The 16,267-nt window shown below is 38.6% G+C and overlaps 2 protein-coding genes across 2 annotated transcripts in view; both read left to right on the top strand.

The window, feature by feature from the left end:
• The window catches only part of LOC138382938 (ankyrin repeat domain-containing protein 10-like), an 18,474-nt gene continuing 2,207 nt past the window's right edge, over positions 1 to 16,267 (top strand). The window contains exons 1-3 of the mRNA XM_069467571.1: positions 1 to 310; positions 4,060 to 4,212; positions 7,382 to 7,473. Coding sequence (XP_069323672.1) covers positions 101 to 310; positions 4,060 to 4,212; positions 7,382 to 7,473 — 455 coding nt within the window. The 5' untranslated portion in view covers positions 1 to 100. The remainder of the gene's footprint in view (positions 311 to 4,059; positions 4,213 to 7,381; positions 7,474 to 16,267) is intronic.
• The window catches only part of LOC138382939 (ankyrin repeat domain-containing protein 10-like), a 21,257-nt gene continuing 17,640 nt past the window's right edge, over positions 12,651 to 16,267 (top strand). The window contains exon 1 of the mRNA XM_069467572.1: positions 12,651 to 12,737. The gene's annotated coding sequence lies outside the window, so the exon portion shown is untranslated. The remainder of the gene's footprint in view (positions 12,738 to 16,267) is intronic.

Below are 16,267 nucleotides of genomic sequence, written 5' to 3' on the forward strand. Positions count from 1 at the left end.
TGCAGCTCTCGCTTCTTTGTGTTCGGGTGGCTGCGGCCTCTCAGCTCCTCACCCGCGCGTTCTCTCGGCTCGCTAGCCTCGCGCTCTCCGGTGACGGACCATGTCGGCGGCGGGAGCGGGCGCGGGCGTGGAGGCGGGCTTCTCCAGCGAGGAGCTGCTTTCGCTCCGCTTCCCGCTGCACCGCGCCTGCCGCGACGGGGATCTGGTCACCCTCTGCTCGCTGCTGCAGCAGACGCCGCACGCCCATCTGGCCGCCGAGGACTCCTTCTATGGCTGGACGCCCGTGCACTGGGCCGCGCACTTCGGCAAGGTGGGCGCCGGCGCTTTAAGGCGCCATTTTCCGCGGCTTTGCAGTTGGGGGTCGGGGAGGCGGGGGCTAGGGGGCGCGGGGCGTGCCGGGAGCGCGGGACGGAAGCAGGGTCGGCGCCACCTGCGCCGGAGAGGCCTAGGGCGCATGTGCGGCGGCGCTTGGTCCTGGTCCTGGCATAGGGTGGGCGCGTGGCGTGCCGGGAACGCGGGACGGAAGCGGGGTGGGCGGCCGGCGGAGCCCAGGGCGCATGTGCGATGACTGCCGGGCTGTGGAGGTTTCCGGCGGGGTGGGCCCCGGGAGACTCGGCCCTGCAGTCCGGCCGGCTGGCTGGCGCCTGCCTGGCGCGAGGGCTCGGGCAGGGCCGTGGGGCGCGGCGCGGGCCTGGGCAGGAGTCTTGGGGGAGGCGCTGAGCCCTCGAGAGAGCCAGGTGTCCCGGAGGCTTCCCGCTACCCCTTCCCCCTGGGCGGCTCGAAGGGTGAGCCGGGCCGCGGGCGACTGTCCTTTCCGCTTCTGCCTTGTGGCAGCTTCGCTTTTAGCAGCAGGTGGTATTTGAGGTGATTTCAGTTGTGGACTAACTGACCTGATTAGATTGGGAAGTCCCCAGGTGGTCGTGTAAGTGGAATGCTGACGCTGTTCCATGTTTTTAGGGCGTAGAAAGTCACATATTTGTTTTTAAAATTTTTAGCTTCCGCAGGTGTAGTAAAATCAGTAGTTGTATCTGTGTTGGCTCTGAATTACTGTGAAAGTGGCTAGATGAAGTAGCATTGGCCGGGTGCTCGGGCTCTTGCCTGTAATCCCACTTTGGGAGGCCGAGGTGGGAGGATCGCTTGAGGCCAGCCTGGGCAACACAGCAAGACCCCGTCTCTACAAAAAAGAAGTTAGCCGGGCGCGGTGGCTTGTGCCTGTAGGCCGAGCTATTCGGGAGGCTGAGGCTGGAGGGTCGTTTGAGCCCCGGAGTTGGAGGCTGCGGTGAGCTATGATGATGTCACTGCACTCCAGCCTGGGAGACAGCGAGACCCTGTCACCAAAAAAAATTAAGCAGCATCGTATTCCTCTGGCGCCTTTACATTTCCCTTCAGCTTTTTGAATTGAAAGATTTGGAGGAAATAGTGTTATTTTAAGTTTCAAAAAGGTTAGATAACTAGTTTCCTCATCTGTGAAGTCGATTGGGGTATTTGCTCAGTTGTCTTAAACTGAGTTTACCATGCATTTCAAAAATGAATAACCTTTTTTAATTTTCCCAAATTCAGGAACATTTATAAATGTTTTCCCTCATAAATGAGGTTAGGTTGAAATAAAGAAATGTTTTTGCTGAAATATATGGGAGATTCTTGTACCAGCTGAAGCAGCTTCAGGTGCCTTGCTGTCCCCAGTGCTACATCACTGTACACTTGTATCTTTTGGGAAACAGTTCCTGATTCTCCTTGTAAAATGGAAAAGTCAGAGACTTAAGAAATGGAGTTTTGACAGTGGGGGTGGGGCAAACAAGTTAATCAACCCTCAAGGGCTGTTGGATCCCCCAGCTCTGTCTAAAGTTGTGCTATTCCAGTACCAGCCGCAGAAAACAAGCGCCCATGGGAAATCAGTTTTGTAACAAACAAAAGTTATAGCACTCTCTTTCTTGCCTTTCTGCCTCTAGCCTTGAATAGATTTCCCAAGGCACTCAGTAATCTGAGGATTCTCTCCCTCCAGAGTGTCTCTTGCTCTGGTTTATTTTTACGTTAAGCCTTAGGAAACTGAAAGCATTGGTCCTCAACATCTTTCTGTCCCTGTGTTTTGGGGGAGAAAACAGTCTTCTCACAATCAAGGACTGCTTTTATTTTTTGAGCAGAATCCCTCCATGGTTGGTTTCCTCTCTCTACCCTGGTCGAGGATAACACAGTATCTCACGATGATCAGTGTGCAATCTGTAGACTGCTTAAAGCCTCATTACAAAGGGTCACTTAAAATACTTACCAACCCAAGGATGCTTCCAATTATCTCTGAGGATAAAAATTGCCATAACTACTTTAAAATGGTAAATTTTGTGTTACGTGTATTTTACCAGAATTTTGTTAGAGAAACCAACTAAAATGACTTTTAAAAAGTCTATCTCTGAGGAACTTGAGTAGTAGATTTGCCGTGGAGACCAAATGTAAAAAACTAGAGGCAATTCCTTTATTGTTTTCAGCTGTCTTTAATCATTAGGCCTGTATAGTCTCAGCTACAGAAGGGGTCTTAGAAACCCCTGTCTCTCCTGTCCATGCCCATCTGTGAGAAAAAGCTGGCAGAGCAGAAATTAGGCCATTACTCAGGGGTACAGCTTTCCAGACCAGGCTTTCGCCCCACCTTGCCAGCAGTTATCCTCTTTGTATATAGGTTCAGGCTTGTGTTCTGAGAAATGTGCCAATGGTGCACAAGTTACCTAAGGGTTTGTGAGGCTTATTTGTTCCCAGAGGACTAAACATTATTTAAAACCTCTAATTACACCTTGCTGTTGTAAAATACACTCTTGGACAGTATCTTTTCAGAATTCCAAAACCAGTTTCCTAAATTAAACCAATGTGTAAGACAGATTTAAGTCTGGTGAGCTCTCAGTTGATGTTAAAGATTAACCACTTTGGCACACAGTGATTTTCATCTTTGTTTCATTTTTATTGAGTTTAAAATCTGTTCATTTTTCACTCAGTAAGTTAATAAAGGCAGTAAATCAAAATACACAAAAGTTGTCTCATCAGCCTTCACTCCTAGGTTCAAATTTGTTGAAGACAGACCATGTTTGAAATTTGTGTAGTCCCAACTGTGAGTTCATCTCACAAAAGTGTTTATTGAAGTGACCTATTCTTTGCAAGGAAAAGCTTAAATTACTAAAGAGATGGATAAGGATGGGAGTGTCAGATATCTTTTCTCATGTGAGGTCTCTCCTCTTGAAAGAGAATTGCTTACAGTTCATGCTTTTTCACTAGCTGCTTTGTGATCCAGGAGGGGAAACAGGCAGGCCAGGATCAGTACACGTGGAGCTGAGCAATTGCTTGACAAAATGGTAGACGCTGGCACTGTTGAACGTGATGAATTCTGTTAGCCAGAGGCAGCATAGTATTGATACCTGGCTACAAAATCTTGTCTTGCCAGTCTTCTTGTTAGTCGCCTGCAAGGTGCAGAGCTCAGCTGTGCTGTAGGCCTTTTTTTGCATAGCTTTTTTTTCTATACAGTTTTAGAAGACTAAGAAAATAATATGGAGAAGGGGCCTCAACTGAGTATTGGATAATGGATGAATATTCAGTGCTGGCTTGTATAAAAGTGTGCAGTTGTGCACAGTATAGAAAACAGTCTTTAACTATAGTTTAATGTGGCTACAGAAAGTTTTGTAACCTATGAGTTACTTTAGCGTTTTCTTTGTGTTGAATAGTATGTGCAGAAAACCCAGTTTTGGTAGAAGGCTTTGAATAATGCACTTTAATATTTTCTTATTGGGGGTTTATTCATTGTAGGGAAACCAAAATATTTAAATCCGTATGGTGTTAGTCTTTTTGCATTTCTTTCTGTTCCTATGCTCCAACTTTTTTATAAGGACAAGGAGAAATGTTCTTTTAAATGCCTTTTAAAATTTGCATGGTTTGGGGAAGGAAGGACTTAATTTGTTCTCTTAAACGAAAAAAATTAATAACAAAAATACCATTTATCACTATTATAAAATTTAGGCTGTTTGTATAATGTTTAATAGTAAACTGACATGTCTGCATGTTTTCATCCCCCTCCTATTTTTGAAGTTGGAGTGTTTAATACAGTTGGTGAGAGCTGGAGCCACACTCAATGTCTCCACCACGCGGTACTCCCAGACACCAGCCCATATTGCTGCTTTTGGAGGACATCCTCAGTGCCTAGTCTGGCTGATTCAAGCTGGAGCCAACATTAACAAACAGGTGATTGACTGTTTGCTTTTGTTTTTTTCTTTTTCTAGTTATAGTTATGCACATGGTACTGTTTTAAATTGAGACCTTAATTAGAGTTTGATATCTTTACCTGAGGGCAAACTGGAATTTGTTTCTTCGATTAATTGTGGGCAATAGGCCCTTTCTATAGCAATGCTTTCTGTTTATAGAGTGCTTTATAGGTGACCATTATGTGACTCAAGGTAATCAACTGTGTCCAGGGTGATTTGCCCAGGGTTATGGCTGATAATTAAAGGAGCCAGGCCTGGAGTCCAAGTTTCCTGGTTCCCTGCTCACAGCTGCCGTAGCTTCATTACCACAGATAATTATTTAAAAAACACATTCATGCTAGCAAAAACAGGGCTATTAAGTCAGCTCTGAAGTAAGTTAAAGTTGCTTCAGATACAAGTTAGGGATGATGACTGGATGCAGATAAGTAGCTAAGGGTTATTTACTAAGTGGGGAGAGTAAGTGGTGCACAGACTTGGGATTTAAGATTAAGTATACAAACATGAACATAATTGTGCCACTTTTTTCATGGTGTGTTTTCAGTATCTTTTCACCTAAATGAAACACACGTACACACAAGTGTTCAGATTATTAGGGACTTGGTTGCACAAGACAGGCATCTGGGTGTAGAAGCATCCATAGAGAGTCTGCTTTGGAGCAGTCCCCAGACCTCTCTTGTGATGGGCACCCTGTGACCGTTGAAGTCACCATGGCCCTTTTGTTAGTTGGCCCAGCACACTATTGACTCATCTTGAGGTAATCAGTTTTTGTCATTTCTCTATATAAACTCTTACAAAGCCAGATCCAGTTCTTTCTCATTCTTCATTGCTTGTGTACATTTAATTTTTTTGAACCTGACATAGCAAGCTCATCTTCTAGTCTGTTAATCTTTTGGCATGTTAGCTGCTAACAGTTCTAAGTTCATTTTCCTCAAGGTGAATACTGCAGACTGGCCATCTCTTAGTCGAGCCTAGGCGGTTACTGAAATGCAGACTAGGCGGTTACTGAAATGCAGATGTGCTTTCTGCAGCCTCAGTGTCTGGGTTTCCCCAGGAGGAAGTGAAGTCAACTTTCATGTGATTTGTTTTTAGAGTCTGTATTGACTAGCCTAGGTAAGTATTTGCAAGCCTTCTCTTTAATACCCCTTCTAGAATTTAGCTGGCATTTGATGTTGCCTTTAGTTTGTAGTATCTAGATTAGACAGGCTAGGCACTTGTATTAAAAATGAAGGTGCCTGGCCTGTTTTCAGATTTCTAGCACCACTCTCGATCCCTTTATCAACCAGAGTTTGCCATAGTTTAGAGGTGACTGGTTTGAGCTGGAGACTTGGGTACCCTTCACATGACTGTTACTCTTGGAAGCTTTTGGTGGCAAATTTCTTTAAACAGGGTGTGTTCTGCCCCCGCCCCCCCCCCCTTTTTTTTTTTTTAACAACGGAAATGTATTTTCTCACCATTCTGGAGGCTAAAAGTTCAAGATCCAGGTGTCAGCAGGTTTGATTCTTCTGAGGCATCTCTCCTAAGCTTGTAGTTGGCTGCCGCCTCATTGTGTCCTCACATGGTCTTTGCTCTGTGTGCATGCATTCCTGGTGTCTCGTGTGTTCTGCCCTTAAACATTGTTCTCCTTGTATAACACTAAACAGGAGCTGGGTAGTTTTGATTTTTCTTTGTTATCTGTTAACTATCCCAAGGTAACAAACCCTTTCTTTATTTCAGCTTATTCTGAGGATAGCTTTTAAAAAAACTTTTTTGGTGGGGGGTGTTGCAAAAACCTCATCTGAATCTCAGTTTAGTTTTCCTGGCAATATCAGTGTAATTTTTATTTGTCCTTATTTTGTACTGCTTCTTTGTCCTCTCATTTTTGGGAGGATAGGGCTAGGTTTTTGCTTTTTTAAAAATCTGAGTTCACTAAATAGTTTCCTGTATAGCCGCATGGTTTTCTGTGTTTCTCTTTCTTCAAAAATGAGATTTTTCTGTTTAGATCTTTGTTTGTATTCTGTTTAGAGCTGTGTAGACCCCTGTTTAAATAAATGGACAAACTTTTCCCTCTGCTAAGCAGTGGAGCTTTTTCTACTCTGTTTTTCTGTAAATGAATCTACCACTGTTTGTTTTAGCTTTGCGTGGCCCCCCACCCCAGCTTTAAAACTCCAGTGAGTTAATGCATTGGTGAAGGAGCCCAGATATTTATTGAATGTTGAGTGAACTGTTTTCTGGTGTCACACACCAGCCCCATTTGTCCCACTCCTGCTTTTTATCTTTATCCCTTAATTATGTGGTGGTCGCCTGCTGCCAAGTCCAGCTTGCAGGGCTTTGAAGTGTGATTGCTGCTGAGCCCTCAGAACTCCCAGCCACAAATTCTTAATTTTTCTGACAGAAATCATTTTCTTTTGATGGCTTGTACCTTTGATTACATTTGCTGTGTGTCTCTTACTTACCTGACAGTGTAAGCTTTTTTTAGATGACTTTAGTTGCCCCAGTAGTTTCCCTGGGTCTGCTCACTTCCTTCTGCCTGTGTTACGTCTTTCCTGCCACCGCCATCGTGGAGTTCTAAAGCATAAATCCAATTCTTGTGCAGAGCTTGCTGTGTTTGACCTTTGTGTTGTTCTCCCTTCTCTTTGCCAAACCATCTTGTCTAAAATGTGTTCCCAATTCCAGTTCAAAATAGAAAATTCAGGCAAGACATTGGTGCCATTGACTCAGGTTAGCGTTGTGGTAGGCACAGAGGAACGTGGGTGGATCAGGCCATCCCGTGGCTGTTATGTGCTGCTATCTCTTGGCCTCGATCACTATTTTAACGTGAGGTGTCTTTTTTTTTTTTAATTTGTTACAATTATTTTGAGTTAATGTACAACACATTTGTGCTAAGATCTACCATAAAATGGTTTGTGAGTCACCATTGAGAGCATTCACACCCTCGCTGCTGGAGGGGCCCCGAGGTGCTTGGTCATTGGCCTTAGCTAAACATTCCCTGGCTGGCTTTATCCTCTCTCCACGTGGAGATTTCTGTGCTCTGCTTCAAATCCTGCTTACCACAGTGTTTTATTTCAAAGATGGATGAGATCATCTTTGGCTTAAATGCTAATTATTTTACTTTAAAATGGCAGAAGTTTTGTTAGGTCTGAGGGTGTGTGTGTTGCTTTTTGTCGTTTCAGGATTGTGAGGGTGAAACTCCCATTCACAAGGCGGCTCGCTCTGGGAGCCTGGAATGCGTCAGTGCCCTTGTGGCGAATGGGGCTTACATCGAGTAAGTGTCTTCGTTTATTCTTCCCAAGTAAAGATATAGTCAAGGATGTTGTGTTTAAAGGCAGTACTTAGAGCAAGCAAAAGTCCTAAAACTTTGTTTTTAAAATTAGTAATATAAAATTGCCTTTTAGACTAGTTGGTGTTAGTGAGGACAGTCGTGTGGCGTAAGTTGACCACTAGCAGAAGGGGCTTAATTTCACAGCAGCCTCTAAATTCTTGTCATGAGAGAGAGTATTTGGATGGAAAAAACAGTTAACTAATTAGATTTGGAACTTGGCATCATTGACTCTGCCACTAACTAGTTGTGTCACCATGGGCGAGTCTTTAGACTTTTCTTTGCCAAGTTTTAATTTCAAAGCAAGAAGCTTGGCTTGGATTAAAATATCTTTTCAGGCCTCTTTGGCTCAAAAAATTCTTGAAGACAGTTAGCTTTTCTACTTTTGATTTCCTCATCTTAGCAGATGTGAGAACATGATGTTTTAAAGCCTATTATGACTTAATGATTTATAGCTCCTAGGAAGATAGGACTATGTACATTAAAGACTTCAAACTTGCTGTGAGTTTCTGATACTGATGCGTTGTTCTAGAATGTCTTTGTTTTAGCCCAGTTTACATCAACTAGATTATAATTTGATAGAACAATCTTGTTAAGTCTTTTAATTTAGAAATGTGATCTTGTATGCAGTCATTAGCTAGCCATGGCATACGTTTATTTTAGGTGTTAAATTCATGTGTTTTAACTTTCTCTTAAAAATTTATTTTATAAAAATTTTTCTTCTGCAGTTCACAGCATTAACAAAATGGATGCGGTTTTCACCCTTAAATGTTGAGTGTAAGCTATAGAGCTGTAATAACCAAAATAACTGATAATACCAGCTTTTTTGTTTTACCTTAAGTGTTATGAATGATTCATAATGATTAATTATAAATCACATTATTCTAATTGGAAATGTGAAAATTTAGACTTTGGGAGAAGTAAAACCCACAAAACTAACTTAGTTTAACCCTTTGGTTTCCATTTCATTGCTTTGACTCTGTATTATAATAAATATTGAAAATAGATCCTGGACAGCAAAACCATAGAGGTTAATGCAAGGCATGTCTAAGTACCAGAGGCTGTCATTAGTCTCTTAGTATCTTAGCTTCTGTTTCATTAAGTTTATTGTCAAGATCAATCATTAGATTGGGCTTGGATCCTTTAATTATATAGTGACCTAGTATTATATATATGGCCTTTATCTGCTGCTACATTACAGGGACCCTGGTGACTTCATATGTAGCTATGACGTAAGGTAATGTAAAAAGAACTGTTAATATGAACACATATTACATATTATGAGAATATTAAGAGAATTCTCAATGGGTTGCTTTAAAGCAAAGTTACATAGGCATTTTTCTTAGCTATATTTAGATTAAAAGCAAATCTTTAATAACAGAAGCTTTGATTATAAAATACAGAGTCATATAACATAATTGATTAAATTGCTTAATTGTCATTTATTGAAATAATTAGAAGTTGATTTTTTAACGACTTATTTTTCTAAATACTCTAATTGGTCCTGAGCATTTCATTACAAAGATGTTAGTTTCATTCATTTTAATGGATAGCTTAATCCTTTGAGCCAATAAATATCTATCACAATGTCCTTTTTTAGTAGGTGTCTTTTTAAAAATGAGAATTTTTATTTACAATTCTGTCCTTGGTTACAGGGCCCTCAAGTGTCTCTTTTCTACCAGGTGTGGCTGAGATGGCCTCAGGTGCCAGTCTGTTTTTCCTTCTCAGTATAAGAGCCACCCCTCAAGACCCTGCATTATGGTGACTTCCCTGGACTGAGCTTTCAGATTTTTTTAGAAGAGATATTTAACCTGAGCTACCTAGCCAAAAGCAATTCTTAAAATTATAAGTCTTTGGCCTGGGGATAAAGCACAAGTCATTGTAATTTATCGCTATTGCATCTGTGGTTACTTAGTTTTAGCATACAGATAAAATGTCAGTTTTGCCATAATTTAAGTTGTAAATTGCTTCTTGATACCTGTTCTGCACATTTTATAATTTACCCATGTAGTCTACCAACATATAGCAGTTTGAATCCCCCAAATAATGGTATTTAGGTCTTTTTTTATTTGTTCTCTATAATGCTACTCATACGGTAAAGTGTAGTCCTAGCAAAGAATACACCCCCCTCCTTTTTTTTTTTTTTAAAAGATCAGTTTATTTAAAGTTATGTATTTTTCCCTGTTCAGAATGGGCTGAATTCTTCATATTACATGCTATAATATTCAGGAGAAAATATAAATTTTTCATTTTCCTGTGAATAGAGTAAAAGCTACCTTATGTCAGTATTTTTTAATTAATAATTTTGCTCTTAGTTCCTGCTTTGCTTTTTATATCTCTGTGACATAAAGTGGCCAAAGTCTTAAATTGTGCTTTTTTGGACATCAGGTAGATGAGGAGGGCAAGTACACTTAATTATCTGTGGCTAGAACGGTTTGTTACATAACTTACTTGTTAATGTAGGTTGCATCTGTAAGATAACGCATTTCAGCTGCTGTGCATCGTATTAAATTTTCTAGCACCACACGTGAGTATGTTAATGGACTTTCTTTTTCTTTTCTTATTTTAAATTTTGAGTTTTGGTGCCAAGTTTTCTTTTCTATGTGAAGTTCTATTTCTGGCTTATAGGATGGTCATTATTTGCCATTATTTACTTCTAAAAATTAAAATACACAGGATTAAATGTCAGGTCTGTGACCAGACTAAATGTTTGTGTACTTTAAAGGATCTAAACTTCTGTGTCTAAGCCTGGAGTTTTCAGTAAGTGTGTTAAGTTGTCTTCACCTTTCATCTTGCTTTGGTGGTTTAGTTAAGTTTTTGCATCACGGCCAGTATTTGAACACTGCTTGCTTCCCCCTCAGGGTTTTGATGGGAAGAAGGGCATATACTAACATGAAAAAGTCATCACCTCATTTTTCCTTTGGATCATGGAATAAGTGACAGCATATTGTTAAGTCTTCATGTGATTTTGGGAAAAGACTTTAAAACTTGCTGACTATCTGCTGATACTTAGAGCTTTTTACTACTAACATTGTAAATAGCAGATTTTGAGCCTTGGATTAGCTTTACTTTTAATAACTTGGTACCGGTTAATTTTGCCTACTTCTTTATCTTTATTTTCTTGAGAGATAAAGTGGAGAATGTTACCATATCAACGAGATTTTAAAATAGCTTTATGCCACTGAATAGAAATAAAGGGACTTAGCTGGATTTAGAGTGAAACCAGAAGTACTTGCATATCAGGCAAATTTGCTAGTCCATCTTAATACCGCATACACAGATGAACACAGATGTAGATATTAGTATTGAATGGCAAAGTCTCATAACTCTTCTGTAGGAGAGGATTTCTTTAGCAGCCATTTATTCTTTGGTAACTAGATATTCCAGTGGGCTACATAGTAATATATTTTAACTTAATTATTTTGATCCCAAGAGAAACTTAACTATCATTAGTTAGCTGGAGAAGCATCTATAGCCTTATATAAGCAAGTTCAGTGACTCACTCTAGAAAAGTCTTTCTTGCCTAGTTTAGAAAACAGACACAGTTGGCTATAATAACAAAAGCTTAGAATGCGATGTTAATAGACTTATTGTTATAAAGAATGCTGCTGAACTTTTAGAAATTCTTAAGCCAAACTAAACCAATTTAGTTTGGTTTATTAATATAATTGGTGGCATTTGTGATCCGCCTTTATTTGCTTACCATAGATCTCTTTCTAGAAGCCAGATTTTCATTATGGCAAATACAGATGATGAGCATATTTAATATTAGGGTCAGAAATTCATTTGCAACTTTTGGCTCTTGGCAGATGTAACCCAGATTTACTTTATTAGCCACTCATTTTTGAAATTTATGTCTTCATTTGTTCACTTACTTGCCCTTCAGAATAATAGTCTAGTTATGAAATTTATCAGAATTAAGACTCTGAATTAGTATTTTCTGATTTTAGAGTCTCCGAATTCTAGGCATCCTTATGTCCTGGTATTTGCCTCTTTTATCTAATCATCACTGTAGCAAACTTCTCTGATCTTGCTGCTTCCTGGTTGTTCTTCTTAAAGTGTTTCAGAATGGAGGAATCATTTCCTAAGATAGCTATCAAAGTTTGCCTGCCAGACAGGAGCAGATGGTGGACTGACGGTATTCCAGAGTTGTTGGACAAATTTAAGTTTAAAATTCTGATTATATTTCATAACAGCTCATATGTTGTATAGGCTTTGATATTAGTGTAACCACTGCTTTTATAGTGCATTCAAGTAAAACCAATGATTTCTAAATCCAAATCCTTACTAAATTATAGTGAGCATGTTAAATATTACATCCAACTCCTTGAATGATGCTCTTGTATTTTAATGTATGCAAACATAGTCATGGTTCAGTTACAGTGTAAAACTATCCTCAGTAGTATTGAACTTGAAATGAAAACTTGGCACCAAATTTATTCAGGTAGAAACTTTTAAAAGAAAAGTTTCTTCCTATTGTTAACTGAAGAATATATTTAAGAAAGTCTTCATAATTATATAAGAGTTTGGATACCAAAGGGTTAAAATTTCTTTTACTGAAGAAATTTTAGATGTTTGCTAATGTTTTGTCTGTACAAATGGACATTTAGTAATGTTTCTTTTTTTAATGATTCCATGTATTTGCTTATTTCCATCTAGGAATAGTTACTAATGTATTTGAGATACAGCATACCAAATTTTAAAGTAACCAGAATCGTGAGTTGATGGTTTTTAGTCCATACTGTTAAACTTTTGTTGAAATATTGACATATTTAAATTGGCTTCATGCTAAAAAATTACTGAAGGTAATTTAAAAGGCAGTGTTTTAGAGCAGTCGCTCATGGTTGAGGTGGTCACACGACAGTGGCTTAAGCTCAGTAAATGTGCTTCTGCACCTCATTGTGTGTTTGTATCTTTAATCCAATGTTGCCTGCAAATATGTGATCCCTTATTATTTAAGTTTCCTGTTTTATGAACCATTGCCCGTTTTAAATCACACAGAAGATTCTGAATCTGTAAAAACTACACATGTCAATGTTTTACAGCTACGTAATTCGAATTGACTTGATTTTTTCAAGTAATCCTAGAAAGGGGGAGCATTCCATATAGAAACTGCTGAAACTGCCACAGGTGCTTCTCCGAAAACCTTACAGTTGTGGCATTGAATGTTCAGTATCGCTTCCTTTCTGCACACAAGGCATACTGTTGAGGTATTTGTTGCGGTGATTGGTTTTAATGCTAATCTAGGAATTCAGATATAGATTCTTTAGATTTGCATGCTTTGCTTACCCTAATTTATGATATCTACCTTTTTATTTGTAAACTAACAATAGCTAAGTTGAGATCAGAATTTTAACAGAAATATTATTTATATAAAAATTGTGGTTATCCTTTATTGTCACATGGCATTAACAATAAGAAAACATCCTGAAGATGATGGTGACAACTTGGATTCTAAAATTGAATTTCAGGTATTTCCTGATCTGTGGTTTTTCAAAATTAAAAAAAAAAAAAAACCCAACAAAAACTGTCCTTATCAGAATGGCTTCTTTAATCTAGGATTGTGGCACTATAAGTGGAAACTAGATAGAACACTGGCCAGCAGCAGTGGCTGGTGGCAGAAAGGAGTTGGATTTTTAAAGTTTTTTTGTGGAGGTACTTATTATATATGAAAAATTTTAATATGCTGTATAGGATATTACAGAAAATAGGGCATATAAGCATTTGTCTTAACTTTAATAAGGTTAATACTAGTTTGATTTGGCTTTGCCAGTTATTTGGCAGAACATTTAGTTCATAGTAAAGATTATTCTGTGTCATCTCATGTTTTTATATTACAATTTTGAAAGAATACTAGGAACTATCAGGAGAAATGAGTGGCCTCCTCAGTGATTGCTTGTCAAAGTCTTGGTGAATGTTACAGAAGCTAGAATTTATAGATTTATGTAGTCACTGTAGTTTCCATAATAAATTGCAATGAATTTGGCTTCTCAGCCTAAAAATCTGGTCATGCCAACTTTCTTTTAAAGAAAATTAATGTTTAAAACTTCAAACTAGAACCAGTTTGAACATAAGTTGCCAGTTGTCTAATTTTTTTAAATCTTTGCCCATTTCCAAAGATTTTTACAATAGACATTAGGGAAGACTAGAGAGGGTGGGCTGGAGCTTTAGAATGACCTCACAGCACACTCCCCTTACTGGACAAAGACACATTCTAGGTCAGGCACAGTCTGTGTGCATCAAACAAGGTGCTAAATTCAGAAGTCTGTGTGTTTTAAAGATTCAGTCTAAAAATAATGTGCTTTCATAACTACCACCATTTTCATTCAAAATACAGTTTATGAGAATCTTTTTAAACAATTTCTTCCAGATACTGTAAATTTCCCTTTGAAGTACTGTGTGCAAATATTGCAGTGCAGATAGATGAACGTGGTCTTTACTAATGCCTCGCTGAGGTTGAAGGAACGGCCAGCAGGTAGCAAGCACCCCTGTCCACATAATACACTCAGTAAATATCTATGGATTGAAGGGTGAAGGATGGATTAAGAAGTACTGTGACAGAACAAAGTGCTAGATTCAAATGTGAAATTAACATAGAACCTATAAATCAAGTGTTTCATTTATGTGCCCAACACCTCTTGAATTTTGGGAAAATAAAGCAGCATAGCTTAGATTTAGTATGTGCTTTAACTTGGAACACTAAATGGAGTTTAAATTTGATACATTTTAGCCAGGATTACTGTTAAAACATCAAAATTGAAATATTGCTTAACTAATAGGAAAGCATATATGAAAATAAAATTTAAAGACCTGATCTTTTGTTAAATGAAAGCGTTTTGAGAACTATATAATTTAATAATTCTAATCTTTTACTTGGAAACCCTCGTGATTTTCAGCGTCTGTAATACATTTGAAGTTAAACTGTAAAAAATAGTTTGAAGAACTCAGACTTCTGAAGATCTTACTTTGTCCAAATGAAGCAGCTTGTCTGATTGCATTGTCAGGCACTTACAGTGTTCAATGGAAAAGACTCACTTGGAGTAGAAAGGCTTGTTTTACCTCTCTGTGGTCTCTCAAGTCTTTTGTTTTATGTCTTTCTAAAGTTTACCTTTAGATATTTTTCTTGCTATTTAACATTTTGTGACAGATTTGGCAACTTTTAAAAAGTTATCTTTTGAATTTAATAGTGCATGAGATTAACAGACATTTTTCAGAAAATCCATTATTAAGAGTAGAGGAATAGTAAAAGGTGAAAGATTTCTTCATTCTGAAAAGAATCAAAACCACGATGAGATGTCACGTCACCTTAGTTAGAATGGTTATCAAAGACAAAAAATAACAAATGCTGATAGAATGCAAAGAAGGAACTTTTATACACACTGTTAGTGGGAATGTAGACTCGTACAGCCACTATGGAGAACAACATGGGGGTTCCTGAAAAAAACTAAAAATAGAACTACCATGTGATTCAGCTATCTCACTACTGGGTATATATCCAAAAGAAAGAAAACCAGTATATCAAAAAGATATCTACACCCTGTGTTTATTGAGCACTAGTCACAATAGCTTAAGATTTGGAATAACCCAAATGTCCACCAGCAGATGAATGGATAAAGAAAATGTGATATATATATATACAATGGAGTACTATTTAGCCATTAAAACAGAAAGTTCTATCATTCACGGCAACATGTATGAGCTTAGAAGACATTATGTTACGTGAAATAAACCAGACCCAGAAAGATAAATACTACGTTTTCATTCATATGTGGAAGCTAAAAATTGATTTTATAGAAGTGGCTGGGAAAAGTGAGAGAGCACAGAGTGGGATTGGTTAAAGGATGCACAATTACAGCCAGGTAGGAGGAGTAAGTTCTAGTGTTCTGAAGCACTCTAGGGTGACTTGTCAACGATAACATTTTTAAATGGCTATAAGAGGTCCCAACACAAACAAATGATAAATGTTTGAGGTGATGGATACTAATTACCCTGATTTGATCACTGTGCATTATACTGAAACTTTGAATGTACCCCATAAATATGTACAATTGTGTGTCAATTAAAATATTAATAAAAGAATAGTTATCAGTATCATCTGTTTGGTTAAACGTTAACTCACCAGATCTGGCCTGCTGCCTGTTTCTGTATGATCTATAAGCTAAGAATGGTTTTTACGTTTTAAAATAGCTGAACAAAAAATGTTTCCTAACACATAAGATTATATAAAATACAAATTTCAATGTCCATAAATAGCCACACTCAACCGTCTGAGGCTGCTTTCAGGCTACAACGAAAGAATTGAGTAGTTGGGACTGAGGGTATATGACTTGTAAAGGCTAAAATATTTACTGTCTAGTCCTTTATAGAAAAAGTGCTTGCCCTTGGATTAGGTGATCACTAATGATCATTTCCAGCCAGTTTCTGTTATGCGCACTACACAGTTGAGCTACTACTTGCAAGTTTAATGAGAGCAGAGAAGAATTAGGGTATTTCAAACAGGGATAGAGAGTGGAGGTAATGAATGTAGGAAACCGGGAGAGGGAGTGGTGGCTGGTTTTGTTGTGCACCAGAGTCAGGCATTAGCAGATTCTTCTGCTTGAGAATATAAATGCCATTCAGTTAAACTGTATGTTGTATACATCCAGTCCCTGGTAGCAGAGATACCAAAGAGGAAATAGCTCACTAGAAGCAGAGAAAGAACACATACTATATGTTCATATTTCTGATAGTACTGCACAGA

The sequence above is a fragment of the Eulemur rufifrons genome, chromosome 4 (assembly GCF_041146395.1).
Source record: "Eulemur rufifrons isolate Redbay chromosome 4, OSU_ERuf_1, whole genome shotgun sequence".
NCBI lineage: Eukaryota > Metazoa > Chordata > Mammalia > Primates > Lemuridae > Eulemur > Eulemur rufifrons.